This window comes from Marmota monax, unplaced genomic scaffold (genome assembly GCF_021218885.2).
Source record: "Marmota monax isolate L192 unplaced genomic scaffold, Marmota_monax_Labrador192_F-V1.1 WCK01_AAM20220418_F8-fsc00133, whole genome shotgun sequence".
NCBI classification, from domain to species: Eukaryota; Metazoa; Chordata; class Mammalia; order Rodentia; family Sciuridae; genus Marmota; species Marmota monax.
In genome coordinates this window covers 2,611,688-2,631,522 of record NW_026694821.1, presented here as the reverse complement: position 1 = coordinate 2,631,522, position 19,835 = coordinate 2,611,688, and the positions used below count along the sequence as shown (strand labels likewise).

The 19,835-nt window shown below is 41.5% G+C and overlaps 1 protein-coding gene across 1 annotated transcript in view; it reads left to right on the top strand.

The window, feature by feature from the left end:
* The window catches only part of Scrn1 (secernin 1), a 63,466-nt gene that overhangs the window by 10,213 nt on the left and 33,418 nt on the right, over window positions 1–19,835 (top strand). Inside the window, exon 2 of the mRNA XM_046426043.2 lies at window positions 9,802–9,961. Coding sequence (XP_046281999.1) covers window positions 9,803–9,961 — 159 coding nt within the window. The 5' untranslated portion in view covers window position 9,802. The remainder of the gene's footprint in view (window positions 1–9,801; window positions 9,962–19,835) is intronic.

The window sequence follows — 19,835 nt, the reverse complement described above, 5'->3', positions numbered from 1 at the left end:
GATGAGAGGGGGGGAAGGATGGTAGTGGGTACTGGTGTAGACTTGCAAATGCATCACCAGTGAGGAGTAGGAAGGGAATGCAAACCCTTATTGAGTGCCTCCTGTATACAGCTGCAGCACTGGGTGTTTTCCATATGCTCACATTTAATCCCTGGTGCTATATTGTATATGGGTGCTCAGGCCCATTTCCATCAGAATTAGTGGGTGGAGTCTGGCTGGGAACTGGGGTCTGTGTTTCTAAAGCCTGCCATTCTCCACCCCCACCACCCGGGGACAATAGGGACAGGTAATCGAGGGGTCCTGGAGGAGTACAGGACCTTTTGAAGGAGCCACTTCCCAACTCGTCTCACTGTCACACAGGTTGTGACTCAGTGTTGCCAGATCTCTGAGTTGTCAGCAAAGTACAAATACCTGAATGTCTCTGGGAGATCTCTAGACTTAAAATGTTAGCTGTTAATTCAGTTTTCTCAAAAACACTGTCTAGGGGGCTGGAGTTATAGCTCAGAGGTAGAGCATTTGCCTCATACGTGTGAGGCACTGGGTTTGATTCCCAGCAACTAAAAAAATATTTTAAAAAACAAAACAAAACAAAAAAACATTATCTAGGGCAACACTTTGGGTTAAGTAATCTACAACCTGCCTCTTCCCCGCATCCTGTACCACACTGCTGACAAGTATCTCTTTTGAAGTTCGGGAGGTAAGACCCAGGACCTAACCATCAAGTGACATTTCCCTTGACATTAGAAAGGGAAATGGTAAGCAGCTCTTAAAGGACACTGATGACGATGAAGCAAACATTCAGAAAGTGAAAGGGCACTTAGATATTTCAGGAAAAACAGTATTTCTGAAGTCTGAACAAATAGACTTTGACACAGGAACAGGCTACGGCATGCATTCTTCATTCTTTCACCGTGTGTCCAGAGGGTATCTGGAGCACTTTGTTGGTACTATTAAGTGCCATTCAGATCTCATGGAAACCCTGGGAGGAGTGCACTACCTCACTGTCCCTTTTATGAATGGTTTGGGGTAGGGACATGGCTGAGATTTGAACCCAGGTGGGCTCCAGCATCTGCTTCCTGCTAAGGCTTGCATCTGGAATGTTCCCCAAAGACCCATGTGTTTAAAGGCTTATTCCCCAGCTTAGTGCTACGAGGAGATGGTGGCACCATTATGAGCTGGGGCCCAGTGGCAGTGAGAGGTCTTAGGTCACTGGAGTGTGCCCTCAAAGGGGATAGTGAGAATCCAGACCCTTCCATCTCTCATTTTTCGATTCCCAGCCATGAGGTGAATAACTTTGCTCTGTCATGTGCTCCTGCCATGATGCACTGCCTCGCCACAGGGCCAAAGTAACAGGGCCAACAGATCATGGACTGAAACCTCCCAAATTGTGAGCCAAATAGACCTTTTCTCTTTTTTTTTTTTTTTTAAATATTTATTTATTTATTTTTCGGTGGACACAACATCTTTGTTTGTATGTGGTGCTAAGGATCGAACCCAGGCCGCACGCATGCCAGGTGAGCGCGCTACCACTCGAGCCACATCCCCAGCCCCTAGACCTTTTCTCTTTATAAGTTGATTATCTCAAGTATTTGTTAGTGTCAGAAAACTAACATTACTTAATACCCCATATGGTCTCTCTTGATAGTTCTTCAATCAAGGGATTGACAGTTCAGAGCTTGAATTCCTTGGCTATAGAGACCTAAAACTATGCTCTACTATATTAGTTTTCAAAAAAAAAAATACTTAGCAGATCTGTCTTTCTCTTAGGCAGTACTTTGTGAGTCTGGGCTAATTTATGTGTATAATTATCATCAGCTGGTATTTATATCCCAGTTTTTCTTTCCCAAACACTTCATTAATCCTTACTACTTTAATAGTAGCTATATGACAGAAAAAATCAATTTATAAATGAGTATCATTTGTCTCGTTTTCAGTTCAGCAGGAATGTCAATAATTTTCAAAACGAATTTATCAGTGAATAAAATAGTAAAATAATTGCTTTGCTATTCTGGAAAGTGGTAATTCACAGACATTGAATTTAAACTTACTCAGTAAAGCTGGGAGGATGGAGAGTAGGGAATCCTGGCTTGAGACTGGGGTTCCATTCTTTGTGTCAGAAAAGGCAGTTTGTCACAGTTATTTGCAAGACAGTTAACAAGGCCATAGCTCACATAGAGAGTCATTTTCTTCCTCTTTGGCATCTCAGCGCTTTCTTATTACTGACTAAGGTGACTGATGAGGGTCACTCTAGCTTCGCTCAGATAAAGGGGCAGGGCAGTTTGGCAGTCATGCAAAGAAAACCCCTGCCCACGCCCACAGCATTCATGCCTTCAATAACTCCTCACTGAACTTGAGGACAAAGACCTTTTCTCCCTCCTTGTCTAGACATTCTGCCGGTGGTCTCCTAGCTACAGGAGTACAGCACTCCAGTCCCACAAGCCTGAAGGCAATCCTCTTGCCACCAGTCAGGGTGAGTGTTGTAGCAGCAGCTCCTTTGCAGTGAGCTCCAGGAGAGTGCCAATACCATGTTCTCAGAGGAAGCCATGAATCCCCAGGGAAGTCCGTGGTGGTTAGAGACTGAGGTTAGGGAGATACTACTGCAGTGTAGCAGTGTGGTTCAATGCCACAGCTCTTAGCCAGATGTGACTATTTAATTTTTAAAAATTTTAAATTGTGGTCAGAAACACATAACACATATTTAATCATCTTAGCATTTCTCATTGTACAATACAGTAGTGTTAAATATATTTACACTGTTGTAAAAGCAATCTCCAGAACTTTTTCATCTTGTAGAACGGCAACTCTCTACCCATTAAACAACAACTCCCTCTTCCCTTCTTCTCCCAGACCATAGCTACTGCCACTCTGCTTTCTGTTTCTGCATGTTTGACTCCTCTAGGTAGCTTCTACAGATGAAAGCACATAGTACAGGTTGTATGTGCTTTCCAAAAAAATCGGAAATTTGAAATCTAAAACTTTTTTTGAGTTCTGTCCCAAAACCACAAGTGAAAAATTCCACACCTAACCTTAAATGACAGGTCACAGCCCAAACACAGGCACACAAAAGCACTGCATAAAATTAATTTCAGGCTATGTAGATAAACATAAGTGAACTTTGTATTAGATTTGAGTCCCATCCCCAAGATATCTCCAACGTAGAAATGCAAATATCCCCAAGTCTGAAAACATCTGAAATCTGAAACACTTCTGGTACTAGGCATTTTAGATATGTACTGTACTGTGACTGGCCTATTTAACTCAGCATGATGTCAGCTTTCCATTAGTCTAACAAGTACCTGAGATAATCAGCTTACAGAGAAAGAGTGTTTATTTTGGTTCATAGTTTTGGAGGTTTCAGTACATGCTTGGTCATCCGTGTTGCTTTTGGGCCTGTAGTAAGACAGAACATCATGGTGGGGAACACGTGATAGAACAAAGCTCTACTCACTTCCTGGAAAAAGAGAGGGAGGAAGAGACCAAGGTCCCATGGACCCTTTGAGGGTACACCTTCAATAACCTAAAACATTCCAGTAAGTCCTGCCTCTTTTTACCACTTCCCGAGCTATAGAACTAAACCTTTAACACATGTGCCCTTGGGGGGACATTTAAGACCCAAATTGTACCAGCTGTTTAATTTAACGTAATCCTTTTGCAATGCTGGGTATTGAGTCCAGGGCCTTGCACATGCTAAGCATGCGTGGTACTACTGAGCTATGCCCCAGTCCCTATTTTAAATTAATTAAAGATTCAGTTATTGGGCTGGGGTTATTGCTCAGTGGTAGAGTGCTTGCCCAGCATCCAGAAGGCCCTGGGTTCAATTTCCAGCACCACAAAAATAAATAAATAAAAAGAGAGAAAGAAGCTAGATACTTCATTTGCACCAGTTACATTTCAATATTGGATGGCACAAATAGAATATTTCTAACATTTTAGAAAGTGTTAGTGTAGAAAACTGGTAGCTTACCCTGAGAACTAACTGGGGGTGGGGACTAGGAGATATTTTATTCATACCCTGCCAGCTAATGAATTATCTGATTTCTTTTGTCCACCACAAAAATGATATCAGCACCAAGACATTTTCATATTTCCAATTTGCATCCTTATCTCAACCTCCCATCTTTCAACCTCCCCTCTCCTCCAACAGCATACAACCTTAAAAATAATTTCAGTTGCAGAACTTAGAGAACATAAATATAAAAGTACAGACTACAGAGAAATGCACTTTCAAACATGCTCAATGAGAACTTCTTAGGAAAGGCCTGTCAGCTTAACCCATGATGGAAGTTAAATTGGAGTGTCTCATTAATTAGAACTGTTAGTTTATTGCTAACTTGGCAAGAATCCTAATTGGCATTTACCACAATGCAGCCTTATTCAGTAGGCCTGCCCTTTAAGTCTACTGCTTTTAAGGCTTTTTCCTTGAGATCCCCAGCAAGAGAGAAAAATGCTCAGCCTCTATCCATTGCATGCTCACGTTCATGTAAGCAGATGTATACAGTCCAACATAGAGTCGCTTATGTCAGCACTTAGCCCTCACTCTGTGAGATACCTATATTCTATTTATTTTTTTTAATTTTTTGGTACTGGGGATTTAACCTAGGGGTATTTAACAATTGAGCCATATTCCTAGCCCTTTTTATTTATTTATTTTTTAATTTATTTTTTAAGTTGCTTAGGGCCTTGTTGAGGCTGACTTTGAACTTGTGATACTCCTGCCTTAGCCTCCCGAGTGGTTGGGATTACAGGTATATATGCCACTGCACCTGGCAGATATCTATATTTCTAAAAATGGTTTTTCAAGAAAATATTTTTCTTATTTACTCAGTTGATATCATTATCCACATGAAGGCTACAGCATACAGTTTGGAAGATGATGACTTGGCCATACCTGGATTCAGCATCAGGCCCACAGCATAACACTATAGTCCATCTGCACACCTTCTCCCTGCAACAGCCTCCCACCCTCTCACCCACCTTTCATTTGTGGAATGGGAAGGGAGATACCTTCTTTAAGGAGATGGATGGAGATTTGAACAAAAGTGAATGTTTCCAAAATTCATTTAGGAACCAGAGAGAGGAATTGAGCAGACAGGTACACAAAGAGGAAGTGAAGGCCACTTTCATGGTGGATTCCGAGTTAGAATTAGGAGACTCATATCAGGAGAAATGGAATTGGCGTGTAGAGCTACCATTTTTAGCTTCTGATGGAAGGAGCTTCTGTAGACTCAGTCAGCCGGGTGAGTCCAGAAGCTGCCCTAATCATTTTTTTCCATTCTTCCAGAAGTACCTTGCCTCCTCTTTGCTAATTCAATTTTTATGATAGCACATTTTGTACCTAGAAAAAGTGGGGATTTCACAAATAATTTCTTTGGGATCTTCCAAAGTCTTTCCATGGAAATCTTCATTTCTGAATTTCTGCAGGAAATGGATTGCTTCCCTGTCTGGTTGAGTTCTTACAAGCTACTTATATATAAGCTGATTCATGTTTTGAATAAAATTGAAAAGTCAGTTCCTTGACCATGATAATTACACTTCCAGAGTCACATTAGGCTAGTGGTTATCATAGGAGAGCAGAGACTGGACATTTTCATCACCATAGAAAGTTCTTTTGGACTTTGCTAATCCAGAGTCAAAAAATAAGTCTTGCTAAGTCATCTCTGCGGTTAGTCAGTGAATAGATTGGAGACTCAGCCAAAGAAAATGGACTGTTAGACTCTATTAGTTTATGGCTGGTTGTGGTACACTTCACTTGTCTATCTAGCTATTTTTTTCCCCTAACAGACTTTGAAATTCTGCTTCCTCCTAGCATTCCTACACACCCCTGGGCTTCTGCTGCCTATGTCCTTGTCATGGTCAAGTGACCTAGTTGACTTGTTGAGCAAGCAGATGCCAGATGAAGAATAGGTGTTTGTCAAAGACACTGCGGGATTTGTTTATTTTCTACAGATGACTCTTGTAAATGCAAGACCAGTGGATTCCTAACATTTTTCAGGATGGAATAAAATGAGGTGCTGTTCCTGGATGAGATACCAGCCCTTTTGAAATGGCCCAGTGGCAGGGGGAGGAAGGGACGTTCTGTTACATACTTAGAAACTAAAGCACAGCAAACACCTCCTGTCCCCTGCATGGCTGCTTCTGGGTTGGCTACACCTTATTTCACCCTCCAGCAGTTCCTCCCACGCCCATATTCTAGGAAACCTCCGTAAAGACATTTTATTTTATAGTCATTCTGGTGCACATTGATTCTTGGCTTATCGCTGTCAGATGAAGCAGTTTTTGTGAACCTGGGGAAGGTTAAGAGAAGACTTTATCTTCCTGGTTTTTCTTTCTCATGGAGGGAGAGAGGCTATTTTTCTAGGCTAGGAGGGAATGGATTTTAGAGTTGGGGAAGGGGTCTCCCATTTCTTTGCACCCTAGGGAGGAGGCTTCCATAAGCAATGTGAGAGGAAGGAAACTCTGTCAGCCCTGGGTGGACATATACCGATGAGACTGAAGTAACCTGGACATTGAAATTGCAGTATGTTTCCAAACATAGAATATTGCTGACTCTATGATTTGATGACTCCTCTGGGTATGGATGAGGCAAGTCAGTTTTAGATGGCCTGCTTAGCAGAAATCTTGAGATGCTACTCTGTTTTAAAAATTAAAACCCAGATTATCTTCTTATGTAGCCTCCACAGTTTACAAAATACATTCTCAAGCATCATTTTATTTATTTATTTATTTGGAGTACTTGCGATTTGAACTCGGGCATTTGACCACTGAGCCACATCCCCAACCCTATTGGGTATTTAATTTAGAGACAAGGACTCACTGAATTGCTTAGCACCTCGACATTGCTGAAGCTGGCTTTGAACTCATGATTCTCCTGCCTCAGCCTCCCTAGCTGCTGGTATTACAAGTGTGCGCCACCGCACCCAATGAATCATTTTATTTGATAGTCATAAGAATTGTGGGCTGGGGCAAAACATTTGCAGGCTCAGAGAGGTAAATTGACTTGCTCAAGGTTACACAGCTACTAGTGGTGGAGCTGAGCTTTGGATCCAGTCTAGTGCTTTTCTGAAAACACTGATTTACTGATATCTTGTATTTGGGACTCATAAATAAAAAAATTTTAAAAAAGGAAGAAAGAAAAGAAAAAAGTGAATTGGTTGGATATCGATGATGCAAATGCAATATAGCTGATATAAAAATTTTTTAAAAAGAAAGAAAAAAGTGTTTGAATTGAGTAATTGATGATACAAATACAATATAATTCATCTATTCCTCCCAGATGAATTCTAGATAGGGAAGAGGGGAGGGAGGGAAAGGGAGGAGGCAGGGTTATTGGCAAGGATGGTGGAATGTGATGGACATCGTTATCCAAAGTACATGTATGAAGATACGAATTGGGTGTCAACCTACTTTATATACAAACAGGGATATGAAAAATTGTGGTATATACGTGTAATAAGAATTGTCATGCATTCAGCTGTCGTGTATTTAAAAAATAAAATCAATTTAAAAAATACAATATGGTTGGTTCAACATGTAACGTTGTTGAGGGCCTGTAATGTGGGACTTCTGTAGTTGGATGTCATGGCCCCTATCCTCAGAGAGCTTTTAGAAACTGATAAGGAAATATATTTGCAAGCAACAAACATGCATTATTCTAGAACAAACTGGATGCATTAGTGCTTGTGGATGCTGAATAAACGGCAGTCTTTTATAGAAGTCTTCCTGAAAAAAAGCCATTTTGAATTTGATCCGGAATGACATAAAGAGTAAGCCAAGGGCATTCAGGTCAGGTGCAAGGGTGTGGTGGTGAGGAAAGAGAGTCGTAAAGTCATCTTCGGTTTGTGAGATGTTAGGAAACATCTATTATTTCATGAACATCTATTCTGCATAAAACATTGTGTAGAGCTGGGTGTGCAAAAAAAGACACAGTTCCTGCTTTCATATTGCTTAGTTTTTTTTTGGAGAGAGGAAAGAGAAAGTAAATATTAATTTTTGGTGAGAAAGAAATTATACAAATTATTCAGATAAAGGGAAAGAACAGTATTCTATGAGACAGTATGGTATAGTGACATAAATTACAGTTCATTTGAGCTGGTATGTGAAGCTGCAAAAGAAACTAGGCAAATCATTTTGTTGTAAGGAAGCATGGAAAGGACTTCTTAGGAAAAAGTGTGGAGCATGTGCAAAGGCCCTGAGGGTATTGGGGGAACTGGAAAAAGGCCTGTGCTCTGGAGTTGTGAGAGTGAGTGGCATGACTTTGATGTTTATTCTAAGAGTGGTGAAGTATTTTAAGCAGAAATACGTGATCAAATCTTCCTTCTGCAAAGATCTCTTTGGCTGCAATGTGGAGGATATTTGGAAAGGGAAATAATAGAGGTTTTGCAGCAGCCCCCTTGAAAGACTACTGCCTGGTCCAGGCTGGAGATGATGAGATGATGGTGGCCTTGGTGTAGGGTGGTGGCAGTAGAAAGGAGGGAAGTAGCTAGTTTCCATAGAGATTTAGGAGACTGAATCTATAGGTCTTGGTGACTTGTTGGATAAAGGAGAAGTAGATGACAGGGATGATCCCTGAATTCCAGCTACTCTACTGGGATGGATGATGGAACTGGGCTCTGAGAGGGAAGGTTGGAAGGGCCCTCTTTGGGGGAAGAGGCTGAAATCAACTTTGGATACCAGGGAGACAGTTGGGTCTATGGTTGGGAGCTCAAATTGAGAACTGAGCTGAAGTTAACTGTGTGCACCTCATGGGTGCATAATTAACAAGGGAAGCTCTAGGCATAGAAGAATTTTCCCTTGGGTGGTGGGGAAAGCATTAAACAAGGATGGAAGGATCAAGAAGTGAGGATGCACGACGGTCATTTAGAGGAGGCCTAACCAGCCCAGGAGCCACTGGAGGGGTAGGAGGGAAAGCCAAGCGTGCTTGAATAATATGTCATTGAGGTAAAGTAATACTATATTTTAAAAGGGGCGGGTGGTCTCTTTCAGTTTATCTTTAGATCCATTTTCTGATATCTGATCACACCTCCAAATCTGATAATCGGTTGCCATGCATCTTTAGATCTGGTAGTGACAGCACCTCTACAGAGTACAGTCAGCCCACTGTATCTTCAGGTTCCCACATCTGTGGATTCAACCAACTGTGGATCCAAAATACAGCACTGGTGCGTTGTGCATTTGTAATAAACACATAAAGACTTTTTTCTTATTATTCCTTAAATAATACAGCATATGAACTATTTACATCTACATCTTATTAGGTATTATAAATAATCTAGAAATGATTTAAAGTGTGCAAAAAGATGTGGGTAAGTTATATGCAAATAATAGACATCATTTTGTATAAGGGACCTGAGCAGCTGTGGATTTTGTTATCTGTGAGGGGTCCTGGAACCAATTCCCTTGAATATCAAGGAATGACTGTATTCTTGTTAATTCATTTGATAGATTGCTCTCTCTCTCTCTCTCTCTCTCTCTCTGTGTGTGTGTGTGTGTGTGTGTTTTCTGCCAGGAACAATAATCCCCTTTGCTTTCTCCCACGCCACTGCACTTTTGGCTGCCACTTCGGTGTGTTGAGAATCTGAGCTCATTTAATCCCACGGAGTACTAAACAATATCTGGTCTCTGTGACTCTGTGGTTCGACTCCAGGCACCCCACCTTCACTGCCAGCTGGGATCGCTTCATGAGCTCACTGCGCACAGTTCCACGGTGAATCTGTTCCCGCTGGTGAAATGCGTTTGCAGAACTCGCCCTTGGAAGGTTCCCCGTCAGGTCCGCTCCTGTTCTCACGGGTGCTCTCTTTTCAGGATGGCCAGAGCTCCTCCAAGTTACTGCTTTGTGGCCTTCCCGCCGCGTGCTAAGGATGGTCTGGTGGTGTTTGGGAAAAATTCAGCGCGGCCCAGGGATGAAGTGCAGGAGGTTGTGTATTTCTCCGCTGCTGATCACGAACCGGAGAGCAAGGTCGAGGTAAGTCATGCGCATGTCTCAGTTCCTCCACGCTGAGGATCCTTCTCTGGCTCTGCCTCCAAACACTGGCTTCTTTCTTGGAAGCTTGCTCACCCATCAGATTGTCATGTGATTTCTGCTGATTCTCATTTTCATTCACGTTGGCTCACAGTCTTAAAAAACGAGGGTATGTGAAGAATTCTCTGCTCCTTATGATCCTTGTTTTATAATTAAGTAAGTAAAATTTTACATGGTTCTAAGGTCAAATCTTTATAGGCAAGCACTCTACCACTGAGCTACATACAACTCCAGCCCTAAAGTCAAATCTTTAAAAAAAGTATATTCAAAGTGCTATGTCTGTCCTTGTCTCTTTATTCCATTTTCTTATCTCTCCATAGTTAACCATGTTTTAGAAGAATTTTTGGTTTATCCTTCTCATTAAAAATGTATATATGGGGGCTGGGGATGTGGCTCAAGCGGTAGCGCGCTCGCCTGGCATGTGTGTGCCCCGGGTTCGATCCTCAGCACCACATACAAACAAAGATGTTGTGTCCGCCGAAAACTAAAAAAATAAAATAAAATATTAAAAATTAAAAAAAAATGTATATATGTGTAAAAATCATACATACACATATGTATTTTTCCAGGTCCCCTTCCTCCTTTTTTTAATATTTATTTTTTAGTTTTAGGTGGACACAATATCTTTATTTTACATTTACACGGTGCTGAGGATTGAACCCAGTGCCTCATGCATTCTGGCGAATACTCTACCACTGAGCCACAACCTCAGCCCCACCTTTTCTCCTTTCTAAGGTTAATAGTAGCATGCCACATATACCTCTATCCTTTTTTTTTTTTTTCCAACTAAAATCCTATCTTGGGAATCAGGGCATATGGTATATACAGGAACTCTTCATTCCTTATTTTGAGCTGCAGAGTGTTCCGTTCTACAATGAACCATAGTTTAAGCAGCCCCTGAATGCTGGGGGACATTTGGGTGGTCTTCCAGTCTTTTGCTATTATAAAGATTGCTGAAATGAATAATAGCCACATGCATCTACCACAGTATAAAATAGTCTATTTTTGTCATGTTACAAATTATCAATCAATTCCTGTTTTGAGTGCTTTAACAAATATACTTTTTTTTTTTTTGTCAGTCTTTCTTAGGGATAGATGCCTAGAAGTGGTAATACTGGGTCACAAGGTAAATAAACATGTAATTTTGTTAAATATCCTTCCTCAGGTAGTTTACCATTTTGCATTCCCACCAGTAATGTTATGACAATGCCTGTGTCTGCATATTCCTAGAGTGTTTTGTCAAGTTTCCATGATGGCTATCTTAATTAATTTACCATTTTATCACATTCTTTTATTGGGTTGTATTCTCTTTTATTATAAATTCTCTTGGGTTTTCCAGGTGTATTGTTATGAATCACCTCCAAATAATGGCACTTTGATTATTCTCTTACATCTCTAATTATTTTCTTGTCTGATTGCTCTCATATCTTAAACTCCATGTTTTTTGACATTTTTTTTGCCTTTGTTTCTGACCTGAGTGGGGTTGCCTCTAGTGCTTCCCTATTGAGTAAGATGATAGCTTTGGGACTAAGATTTATGTTGTTTTATCATGTTAAAAGATCTATATGAATTCTTATTTTTAATGAAACAACAACAACTTGGGAATAGGTATTAAGTTTTGATGAAGGTCTTTTCATGATTACGGAAATAATCTAATAACCTAGTTTTTTTCTTTCTATTCATCTGGTAATTGAGCCATGATTGCATTCATGAAATAAACTTCATGGTTATGGTATATTTACTTAGGGTTGTGTATGTGTGCATGCACACAACTAACAAACAAGTGTTTGTTGTTTTTTGGAGAAAAGTGTTGGAGCTAGTAAATGAACAAAACTCTTTTCTATCCTCTCCTTTTTAGTGTTTTAAGGCTGTTAAAATAAATGGATTTTTTTTTCCTGGTCATCATGTTTGGTTTTAAATTAGTGCATCAGTGTGTACAGTGTTTTTTTGTTGTTGTTTTTGTTTTTTTCTGAATCTTAAATCACTGGTTCTGTTTCTATCCTTTGAAAGCACAAGTCAGCACCAAAGAGCAACAGAATTCTATGAAGAGCTCTTATTTTGGGTGAATTTGACAAAGGCACTGGAATGAACAGGCAGAGTTGAGCGTGACTAGACGTAGGCTGTCTGTGGATGGAGCAGTGGTGGACTGTGTCCTACAGGGCTTTCACCAGAACCACATGTCTCTTGAGTTAAGCTGTTAATTCAGTCCAAGCCCCTAGACTGCAGCAAGTCTTTGATGTGGGAGAAGAGTGCTAGTTTCTTTGATGAGCATGTTAGGTTCAATTGGTTTTCACCAGTGCATGAATATCTGTGTCATTTGGGTCTGAGTATTTCTCTTTTCCTGGAACAGGGTAGAGTGGGTGAAGTTTGTTGATTCGAGTGGTTACTGACCTTCCCTGTCTGTTTTCCCTGAATAATTCTATTTTTGCCCCTGAGAGAGCATATAAGTAAACATATAAATAAACTTTTCACATGGACAGATTTAATTTCCCCAAATTGGCTGCACCAAATCTCACCTTATATGCACTTCTTACAGTGTGAGGGGCACTCCTCCCAGGGAGAGGGGCAGATGTGGTCTACATCTCTCATCCCCACCATGTACCTTAGTGATTGCTCTGACCTGTGGGGCATGTGAATGGAATGCTATGTGCCTTTCAGGGCTGGGTGGTAAAAGGACATAGCTTCTTTCTGTCTGGATCTCTGACTGTAGCCCTAAGAAGCCAGTCATTTATCATGCTGGGAGGAACCCAAACTTTTCCACATATAGAGACCACAGGGAGGGGCCCATTTGGAGAAGAGCTGAGGTTCTCTAGTCAACATCCTGCATCAACTGCCAGACATGTGAATGAAAGACCTTCCAGATGGTTTCAGGCCCCAGTCTCTGGAGTGGACACACCATCTCTGCTGTTTGCTGTTCACATTCCTGACCTGTTAAACATGTGAGCTTAATTAAAATGGTTATTTTATACCACTAAACTGTGGAACGATTTGTTAAGTAGCCCTAGTATCTACAACATTATACATAAGCCATTTATAATCATGTCTGAAATAAGTATTTCAGAAAAGTTTGTTCTTTTTGTGGGAAAAATAGGCTAAATAACTCCTCTTGTTCTACTCTTGTGGCTATAGTCATTTTAGGGAATAGACTTACTTTTACCTGTTAATTCATGGTATATTGTCACTCAGGTGTGCTCTAGGTTAAATCTTGGTCTCTTATGTGAATAGGTGCAGTTTTATTTTTATGCAGTACTAAGGATTGAACCCCGTGCCTCACAAGTGCCAGACGAGTGCTATTCCGCCGAGCTACAGCCCTAGCCCTCTGATATATTCTTGTTCATCCTCGTGTGTCTTTCTCCTGGATCCTTTTCCCTGCAGAGTTACCAGAATTTTTTTTTTTTCCAGGATACAGCTCTGCCCATCTCATTGAAAAAGATTCTTATTTGTCGTTTAGACTTTTTTTTTTTTTTTTTAGGGCACATTTGTGTTTACAGAGCTATGAAGAGAAAGCAGAGAGTTCCCATATACTCCCTCACTCTGCCTCCCAGTCTCCCCTGTGCCCTGGTGTGGTTCACTAGTTATGATTGATGAGCCATTGTTATGCACTGTTATTGACTAAAGCCTAACATTGACTCTTTGTGTCATATATCCTATGGGCTTTGACACACATGTAATGACATATGCCCATCATTATGGTGTTGTGGAGAATGCTTTTATAGTCCTGGAGACCCTCCATGCTCCTGACCAGTTCATACTTTCCCCCAACCCCTGGCAACCCCTCTCTAATGTCTCCATGGAAACGTGTAGTTGGATGGTATGATATGTAACCTCTTATGCTTGGCATTGTGAAGAGAGGGATTTTTTTTCTTTTGTTTTTTAATAATTGACCTGTGCTAAGAGACTCTGTGACTCCAGGTGTCAGTGCCCAAACTCCCTATCTTTAGCACATGCTTCTGAGTCTGCTTTCCAAATTTACTGTTTAACTCCCTTATAGTTACACCTGTCTCCATTCTGTCCTTGTCCCAAGGACAAAATGCTGAATTCCTTCCCATATTTGGGTGTATGAGCCACAGTTATTGTCATAGGACTTTCATAAAAACGCCATTAGCACACAGATTTTTTTTTTTAAACTCTGAGGAGTAAGAACTTCCCATAAGAACCAATCTATTCCTCATGCATTTCATGATACTCTAAACACATATCCTAAGAATTCCCTAGAAACCTCATACTGGACTGTTGAGGTCCCAGGAACTCTCATCCTGAGAAGAACCATGTACGAAAAGTCATCCTGATTGCTTATCCACCCACTCATCCTTCCCTCTGGCCCATCCTTCCAGGTGGCTTCCCTTCCACCTTGACCACTCACCTGCCCTTCATCCTCCCATCCATCAGTCCTGTCATGTACCATATGTCAAACTCACTTTGCTTGAGGCTGGGAGAATAAGCAATAAGATCCTTCAGCACAGAGTTGCTCAGTTTCTAAAATTACACAGTGTGTTTTTATTCAGCTGCCGAGTTGGCAGATTGGAACGTCTTAATTTGATATTCTTTAGTCTTTCCCATGTGGATTCTGTTTTTTTAACAGCTTGTCTTTGGCTTTCAAGTAGGATGGATAACTATGTATCTAGTTTGAAAGGCTGTCTTCTCTTTCTGAGGATGCTGTACCACCATGCATCGCAGAACTCCCCTGAATTTACTCCAATTACAGCCTTTCCCTCTGGATGTGGGGAGGTTGAGGAAGCAGATGAAAACTTCTTGGATTATGATGTGCTCTGTGTGTGTGTGTGTGTGTGTGTGCGCGCGCGCGCGCATATGTGCATACACACCCACAGATAGCATAGTTCTATTCTTACGTGGTTGCACTTATCATTTAGAAAAATATTGAACCAATATTAGAATATTAGTCCAGAAAAACAATGGATTTCAGCTAAAGTTTACATTTTTTACACTTGGTGCCCAAGAAGCTAATTATACCAGTTTAAGGAGACAGAGAGAATCCTTGGTAGCAAGGTTAGTTTGGACACATAATTTTTTTGAAGGAGTCTGTTAATATTTGTTAATAAATCTCATTTCCATTATTTTCCTCCTTCATTTTTTCCATTCCTTGAAAATTAATTCTAATTTATGTCTGTTTTTCCACTACACAAAGTGCTCTCTGGACTCAGTATTCTCATGATTGGGGTAGGCTTTTTGTAGGTCCTGTCTTTTTTCTTTACCAGTGAAAATATTTATGAGAAGAAGAGAAAATTTAGAATTTGCAATGGCTTGAGAAAATTGTTAGAAAAATTGTCCAGATGGAGGCTGTGTTTTGTTGTATGTGTGTGAGTGTGTGTGTGTGTGTGTGTGTGTGTGAGAGAGAGAGAGAGAGAGAGAGAGAGAGAGAGAGAGAGAGAGAGAATGGGGTAGAGTACTGAATTTTAGCTCTAGAGGTTATTTCTTCCAATGGGAAAGCATAAGACATTCTAGTATCCCAGACAGCTAAGCAGAGCTCCATGGGCAGCCAATATACGTTTTTTTTTCCTGTCTGTGTCTGTTTTCTGTCCTTCCACACCTGGACCAGGAGCTGTGTGAAACCAGAAGCCTTGCCCTGGCTTCCAGGAGAACACAGCTTGGCAGCAAGTGTCTTTTCCCAAACCTACTCCTGACGCCAGGCCTCTGCATGGCCCATCCCCGGAGATCTCTTAAAGCTTCAGGAAAATCCAAAGCAGTTCTAAAGTGTGGTCAATGGTGTTGCCCTCTGACCTCCCCACCTTCTTTAGTCAACTATTTATTTAGACTCTTATGAACTTTAAGGATGCACAATAGTAGGCTTACACTGGGATTGAAAACTTAAAGATAAACGAACAAACCCTCAGTGACCCTGAGCAATGCTGCTTTAGGGTTGCATTTTTTCTAAAATTAAAGCCATTTCTCTGTAGCCTTCCATTTCCCTGCCTGTTCTCTCTCCACCATAAGAAGTTTGGCTGACTCATCAATGCATCCCATAATGGTTTTCACTGGTGGTGCCAGGGTTGTGTTCACCATCTGAGTACAGTAAGAGAGGCACAATGGTTGCATTTCATTAGCTGAACCGCCTATTGTGTGAGCGTCTACTCCCCCTTTCACTGGGCGATGTCCACAAATAGTGTGGCTGGGATGTGGGGCAGGGTAGGCGCCAGCAGGAAGCTGATCTTGCTTTTCATTTTTGACCCATTCCTGTAGAACAATAAAAGGCTTGCTCTGCAGGATCATTGTTTTTATCTTTTCTGTAGGGCCTTTTCAAGGCTCATCTTTTCCACCATCCAACATGGTAGGTGTCCCCTGCAGCCACGGAGAGGGGCAGGCTCAGGACAGGATGGTCCTTTAAAATCCCAGAGTTCACATGAGGTTGAGTTGACATTTGGAAGCAAACCTTATCACGCTCCCTGGCTGCTCTGGGCATTCTTATATTGTTATGAGGCTCTGACACCCCCAAAGTCATACTTGCTGACAGATTTGTTTTATGAGAGTCAGGGAGGGAGTAGCCATGGGGCAGCAAGACAAATCACTCATCCCTTTTCACAGTTCACTTGAATGGCTTAATAACCAAAGCTGAGATGGCAGCCACCTCTAAGGATCCATCCAAGGGCTGAAACACTTTCTTTTTCTTTTCTAAAAGAAATTTAGCTAGGAATTTTGACTTGAGGCACTCAATTGGTTTTTTCTACTTTGAAACAAGATTTCAGGTGCTGGATGGATATTTTCTCCTGTGAAAACCTCCTCTGCCATCTCAAATCCCACTTCTGTGTCAGCCTCATTAATAATGTAGCAGTTGTCAAGGTCAGTGAATTTTATTTAAAAAAAGAAAGGAAGAAGAAAGAAAAGACTGCCTGTGGAGTTTATGTTCTAGATGGCTGGCTTTACAGAGTTTAGCTAATTACCTCTGGTGTAAATTTCATTATTTTGTGAGTTTTGGTCCTAACCTGGGATTTTAAATCACCCATGCTTATGAGGATAATGTGTTCATCCCTCCCCTCCTGGCCCCACTCCCCAGAGGTGGCTGTGATTAGCCACATTTAAAACACAGTGGAGCGGGCATGAATAACTGTCACAGAAGGGCCCTTGTTAGTCCCAGGCTTCCTTGGTCTATGACAAAGAGTCCGCCAGGGGCATGTGTTACAGGCTCCCTGAGGTTCCCAGCACATGAGGGGGATGTGGCCACATTGGCTTTCAGTTCTAGTGCTTATGAGGGGCTGATCTGTCCCATCTGGCTATTTGGGGATCCCCTTCCTTCCTCATCATTCTCAATTTGGCCCGGAAACTGTCAGGTTGGCTGCCTACAGTTTGAACTCCCACAAGGGCCATCTGGTCTTTTTGATTCAATGTGCAACATTTTTGTCAATCCTTGTTGAGCCTTTGCAGTTCTGTGCCTCAGTGTTGTCAGAATGGCTGCCCTCAGCTGCACGGTGGGGACCTCCCTGGACCATGAATACACCACAGACATCCCACTTCTGCCTTTTCTTGGGCTCTTTGCTCTCTCCAGAATATATCTTTTTTTTTTTTTTTTTTGTATCGGGGATTGAACCCAGGGTGTTTTACCACTGAGCCACATCCCCAGCCCTTTTTAATTTTTGTTTTAAGACAAGATCTTGCTAAGTTGCTTTAGGGCCTTGCTAAGTTGTTGAGACTCATTTGGAACTTGTGATCCTCCTGCCTCGGCCTCCAGAGTTGCTGGAATTATGGGCATGTGCCACCACGCCCAGCCGTCTGGAATATCTTGATGTCTGACATATATTTTTTTCCAAATCAACTCAAATGTCACTGACAGGAGTAAAACATCAAGGATGAATAAACAACATGAATCAGCAAAAGGACTTGTTTTGGACTTGTTTTGGACTTTGCAGTGACTAAGTGACTTTTTAGTTGTAAACATGTTTTGGTTATAGGATGACTAGATAGTATGCCCATGTTAGATAAGTTGATGATGTAACTAGGTAGTGTGCTTATGTTAGATAAGTTAGACATAAACAAGTTTGTTGTAAACATATAGAGTATATAAGCGCGAGGGAAACTCCATGTATTTGCTCACAATCAACTCTCATCGCCTGAGAGTAAGATCGTGCAGTGTGAGCCAGCCACCTCGTGTATTGCTTTGTGTGGTGTGCGAATAAACCAGCATTTCAAAAGGCAATCGAGTTCGTGCTTGGTGTTCGCGTACGTCGCGGTCCGGGGTCCAGTGCAGATATCCGGAAGGGAACTCCTGGTAACCAGACAAGGCTGAGAAGCTGCTCGTGACAGTCACCACTTGAGAAAAACCTCTGGCCACTTACATGTGTTCCCTCTTTCCTTTGGACCTTTGTTATGCTCCCTTAGATCTTTACCATCCATCTGTCCATTCATGAAAAATAAAGCTTACTGGTGCCCACTGTGGACCAGCCTTGATATGTAAATGGACTAAACAACAAAGACTTCCTCCTTCTTTCCTGCAGCTTACCTTCTAGCTTTTGGGGAGATAGCATAGATGAGCTGTGTAATATTTTATCAGGTGGTAAGTGGAATGAATGGAATGGGAAATATAAAAAACAAAGCAGGGTTGATAAGAAGGAAGGGGCAGGATGCCATGAGTATGACATGGACAGGCCTCTGTGACACTGGAGTCATTTGGCAGTTACTCAATTTATGTGGATAGACCTTCTTCTTTCCCAACCAAGGGACAGAAAACAGCCATCCTCATTGATTTTCTGCCAGCAACACTTGGCACAACATACTTTGAATGTAGTGGGTGCTCTATAAATAACTGGTAAATGGGTATAAATGTGTAAAAATGTGTTTGAGGACAAATCAATAAAACCATTCCCTATTTCTACTCTTTTCCTGCCTTTAAAAAAAAAATCATGATAAATCTCTTTTAAGAAGCTGAGATTCCTTCCCCATTCTTGCTTTTCAAGACAAAATTTGTCACTTGTGTTCAGTGGGGACTGGGCTTTTGGAAAATCTTGGCCAATGCCTGTCTTTGTCAGTTTTTCATTTCAGTAACAGATACTTGAAACACTTAACCTATACAGAGAAAAGGGTTATTTGAGCTCACGGTTTTGGAGGCTCCAGCCCAGGATTGGTTTGCCCTGTTGCTTTGGGCCTGGGATGAGGCAGCTTGTCATGGCAGAGGAAAATGGCTTAACTTCAAGAGCCAGGGAGCAGAGGAGAAAGAGTAAGAAGCTGGGGTCCCACAATCCTCTTCAAGGGCCAGTGACCTAAAGACCACCCATTAGCCCCACCTCTTAAAGGTCCCGTCACCTCTCAGTAGCACCACCCTGAGGATCAAGCCTTTAACACCTGGGCCTTTGGGGATCCCTCAACATCAAAACCATCGCAATGCCTGAAAGGCTTCTTGTTTTTTAACACGGAGGAATGCAATTTTAAGGTAGAACCTTCAGTTCAACTTAGAAAAGCACAGGGAACATAGTTGCGATTCCTATTTTGGCTGGCCTTTTGCTCTAGATGAATCATTTATTAAAATAAATAAATTTGGGGAATGGAATAGAGAAAAACATTTCAAGAGTATGTTTCATTGTTCATTTGCCACCAAAATCTCAAGGGTTTCTTGGCAACCCCTGGACTTAATTAGCTTGCAGTTTACAAATATGTATCAAGTGAAATAATATCCCTCCCCCACTGCAGTGCAACCCGTGACGTGGATTGTGCAGACACAGATATCACCCGACCAAACCACTGTGTTTGCTACGTGCATTTCAGCTTTTACTTGAGGAGCAGAGATTACAGGAAATCAATGCAGAATAGATTTCTGGGTTGTATTCAGTCGATAGAACTGTCTTGAAAAAAAAAAAAAAAAAAGCCTAGGCTT